Source organism: Rissa tridactyla, chromosome 10, assembly GCF_028500815.1.
Source record: "Rissa tridactyla isolate bRisTri1 chromosome 10, bRisTri1.patW.cur.20221130, whole genome shotgun sequence".
In the NCBI taxonomy this organism is placed as follows: domain Eukaryota; kingdom Metazoa; phylum Chordata; class Aves; order Charadriiformes; family Laridae; genus Rissa; species Rissa tridactyla.
In genome coordinates this window covers 222,342-226,182 of record NC_071475.1, presented here as the reverse complement: position 1 = coordinate 226,182, position 3,841 = coordinate 222,342, and the positions used below count along the sequence as shown (strand labels likewise).

The 3,841-nt window shown below is 57.5% G+C and overlaps 1 protein-coding gene across 1 annotated transcript; it reads right to left on the bottom strand.

Annotated features, from left to right (window-relative positions):
• Window positions 1–1,154: 1,154 nt before the first annotated feature.
• Window positions 1,155–2,181, bottom strand: GPX1 (glutathione peroxidase 1; the record flags this gene model as incomplete). Its single annotated transcript, XM_054216639.1, has 2 exons — window positions 1,155–1,788; window positions 1,897–2,181. Coding segments are annotated over 2 exons (651 nt in total), but the record flags the coding sequence as incomplete, so codon positions are not given.
• Between the last annotated feature and the right edge of the window lie 1,660 nt (window positions 2,182–3,841).

Sequence of the window (3,841 nt, the reverse complement as noted above, 5' to 3'; positions counted from 1 at the left end):
TTGTAATGAAAATGTGCTCACAGAGCCATTTAGGGAGGGAAAGTTTACCTGCAGAAGGACCCGAGCCACTGGGCAGTACGATGACAGGTGAAATTTGTCACAGGCTCATAGTTCCCTGGGGGAAACCAATCCCAATTCCAGCCGTTCAGCAGTAGGCTGTAAAGCCATTGTCGCTGCGCAGGAACATGTCGGGATTATTGTAACCACGCCATAAAATACCTGTCAGCTCCACGGTTGGCAGGAGTCAAAAAACTGTTAGGGAAGGAATAAAAAGAAGAAAATACTGCCTGAGCCTTGGCGCACCCACATGTGGAGTGTCATGTGCAATTCCTGTGTCCAAAGGGCAACAAGGAGACTCTGAGGCAAGGCACAGTTTCCGTGGGAGAAGTGGCTGAATAGGCTGGAATTCCACACTGGGAACACAAAAGAACTGGTTCTTTGTGTGATTCCCTGCATTGCAAGGTGTTGGGGATGCACAATGGCGATACAGGCTTCATGTAGGACTGGGGGAGTATGTAGAGATCCGTGTTGGACTACCACTGATGCAAAGTGGGAGGGCCAGGAGACAGCTGGGCCAGCAAGGGGGCAGCGGCTCTGGGACGAGGGGAACGGCAGGTGCTGCTCCTGTGCTAGTTCCCCCCAGGCACGCACCGATGGAGGCCAGATAACAAGATGGGTCCATCCCCAAGCCCTCTGCCGCAGCAGCCCAGGCTGCTGACCTGCTTATCTACCTGCCTGTCGTGGCCTGTTGTTGGTAGCCAAGCTGGGAGTTCATCAGCCAGCATAAAATCACCCCCTGGCCGTGTGCCACCGTGTCTTTCCTCTGCAGGCAAAGTGAGGTCCAGTAATTAGTTTGGCAAGGTATTTCTGTTCTGGGAAGGTATTTCTGTTCTGGGAAGGTATTTCTGTTCCCACTCTGCCCAGCTCGTTAGGCACACGGTAAGACGCAGCAATGATTCACAGTGTGTGGAGCTCGCAAATGCTCTTTGCCCATCACCTGCCCTGGGATCGCGTTCCAATTTCAGCCTGACTGCACTATCACGCCTGAGTGGTTTGAGTCAGCCCCTGCCAGCACCCACACGAGCTGATGAAGGGGTAACGTGGCCACCATGTTTCACCCAACTCGCCCGGATTTAACACACCACAGCCCTAAAGAAGGTACACATTAATATTGTTTTTATTCAGAGAATCACAGTAAGCTACTGAGACTCATGGCTGCTTTCCCCCGCATAGTTTCCCAAACATCCACATGCAACTTTTGAAAACATCAAGTACACTTCAAGAATTTGGAAGATGCACCACCATAAGCAAAACCTGCACGAGACGTTGGGATTTCTGCCAGAGGAGCAAGCCCCCTGCGAGAAAACCAGGCAGGAGCTGAGCAGGAAGTGAGGGGGGCTGGGCAGCGCACGCTGCGGTGCTTTATTCGAGAGCATTTTTGGGAACCTTCTGCAGAAGCAATTCGATATCATCCTGGATCTTGATGGTTTCGAAGTGCCGGCTGTAGCGCTTGAAGGGCACGCCGTCGGGGCCGATAAGGAACTTCTCAAAGTTCCAGGAGATGTCGTTGCGGCAGACGGGGGACCAGATGATGTACTGGGGGTTGGTCATCAGCGAGGAGGGGTCGTCGTGCGGGAAGGGCAGCGCCTCTTTCAGGAAGGTGAAGAGGGGGTGCGCGTTCTTCCCGTTCACCTCGCACTTCTCGAACATGATGAAATTGGGCTTGTACCCGTTGCCGGGACGGACGTGCTCCAGCGAGAGCAGGATCTCCTCGTTGGCGGCATTTTCCTAGGGAAACAAACCCAAAACGGCCCCGGGAAAAGCCCGTGAGCGCCCAGCCGGGACGGAGCGCTCGTCCCCGGCCCTCGTCCCCGCGTCCCCCGCCGCCCGCCCTACCTGGTGTCCGAACTGGTTGCAGGGGAAGCCGAGGACCTGCAGCCCGCGGGGCCCGTACCGCCGCTGCAGCTCGTTGAGCTGCAGGAAGTCGCGGGTGGTGGTGCCTCAGAGCGACGCCACGTTGGCCACCAGCAGCACCTTCCCGCGCAGCGAGCCCAGCGACAGCGGCTCCGCCGCGCCCAGCGGCCGCGCCGCCAGCGCCGCCAGCGCCGCCGCGCCCGCTCCCGCCGCCGCCATGGCCAGCTCTGCCCGCGCGGCCGCCCCGGCCCCGCCGCACCGCCCCGCTCCGCCCCGGCCCCGCCCCCGCCGCGCTTCCTCCCCCGCGGCGGGCGGGCCCGCCCCAGCCCTTTTCCCGTCGTCGCGGGAAGGTTTAGCGTTCCGTCTGGCCGGAGCTGGGGGACGCGCTCGTCCGCAGGTAACACGCGGGGGGAGGCGTCGCCGACTACAGAAACACCAGCAAAACACCAAGTGGTCCCAGGAGCCGAAACCTGTGAGGTGACAAGGCCACCGGCGCGCAGAGATAGAGCTCCGGGGGCTGGCAGCATCCTCCTAGGGCACTGCTGCCAACAGGAGCGGCTTTTGGGGGAGAAATGCATCCAGCTTCGGAGCCCTCAGCACGAGAAGGACACGGACCTGTTGGAAAGGGTCTAGAGGAGGGCCACGAAGATGACCCGAGGGCTGGAGCACCTCTCCTAGGAAGACAGGCTGAGAGAGTTGGGGTTGTTCAGCCTGGAGAAGAGAAGGCTCTCGGAAGGCCTTATAGCCCCTTCCAGTATCTGAAGGCGGCCTACTTTCCTCCAGAAAGCTGGAGAGGGACTTTTTACAAGGGCATGTAGTGATAGGACATGGGGTAATGGCTTCAAACCAGAAGAGGGGAGATTTAGATGAGATATCAGGAAGAAATATTTCACTCTGAGGGCGCTGAGCCCCTGGCCTGGGTTGCCCAGAGAAGCAAGTAACAGCAAAAGGGTAAAAATCCCCAAAGAATCACTCAAACTGGCAGTTCCTAAATCCCAAGATCAAGGCACACCCTGATCAGTCCCACCTTGTCCTAATCTTAACACAAAACTCATGAGCAGGTCCAGAGGAGGGCCACAAAGATGACCCGAGGGCTGGAGCACCTCTCCTAGGAAGACAGGCTGAGGGAGTTGGGGTTGTTCGGCCTGGAGAAGAGAAGGCTCTCGGAAGGCCTTATAGCCCCTTCCAGAATCTGAAGGCAGCCTACGAGAACTGGAGAAGGACTTTTTATAAGGGCACGTGGTGATAGTAATGGCTTCAAATTGGAAGAGGGGAGATTTAAATCAGATATCAGGAAGAAATTTTTCGTTATGAGGGTGGTGAGGCACTGGAACAGGTTGCCCAGAGAAGCTTTGGATGCCCCATCCCTGGAGGGGTTCAAGGCCAGGTTGGACGGGGCTTGGAGCAACCTGGGCTGGTGGGAGGTGTCCCTGCCCAGGGCAGGGGGTTGGAGATAGATGGTCTTTAAGGTCCCTTCCAACCCAAACCATTGTATGAGTTTCTGCACCAGGAGGAGAAACAGGAGATAGCCTGAACCCACAATGGTCCAGAAGGGGCCACAAATTCAGTCTCCTTTTATAATTTTTCCACCTGTTTGGAGGCTGACAAAGCCTCCCTTTACTTCAGCGGTTGCTTTCCCCCATCCCTGGCTTTTCCATTTCTCTCCTTACTGCTTGGGTCTGCTGCAGGGAGGTTTAAATCACACAGTAGGGACTGCTCTTCCCATGGCTCTGGGGCAGCCCCAGGCAGGCTGCGTTGATGCTGCCTGTACCCAGGCCCGGCAGTGTGGCCCAGCCGCTCCTCCAGGGCTCTTTGTGCTGAAACCTCGCCCTCCTCCAGAGCACGCTGTGACGAGGCATGTCCAGCGTCAATCCTCGGTGATGTCCATGGGTTGGACCAGCAGGGACCGTGGGGCAGCAGAGCTGGG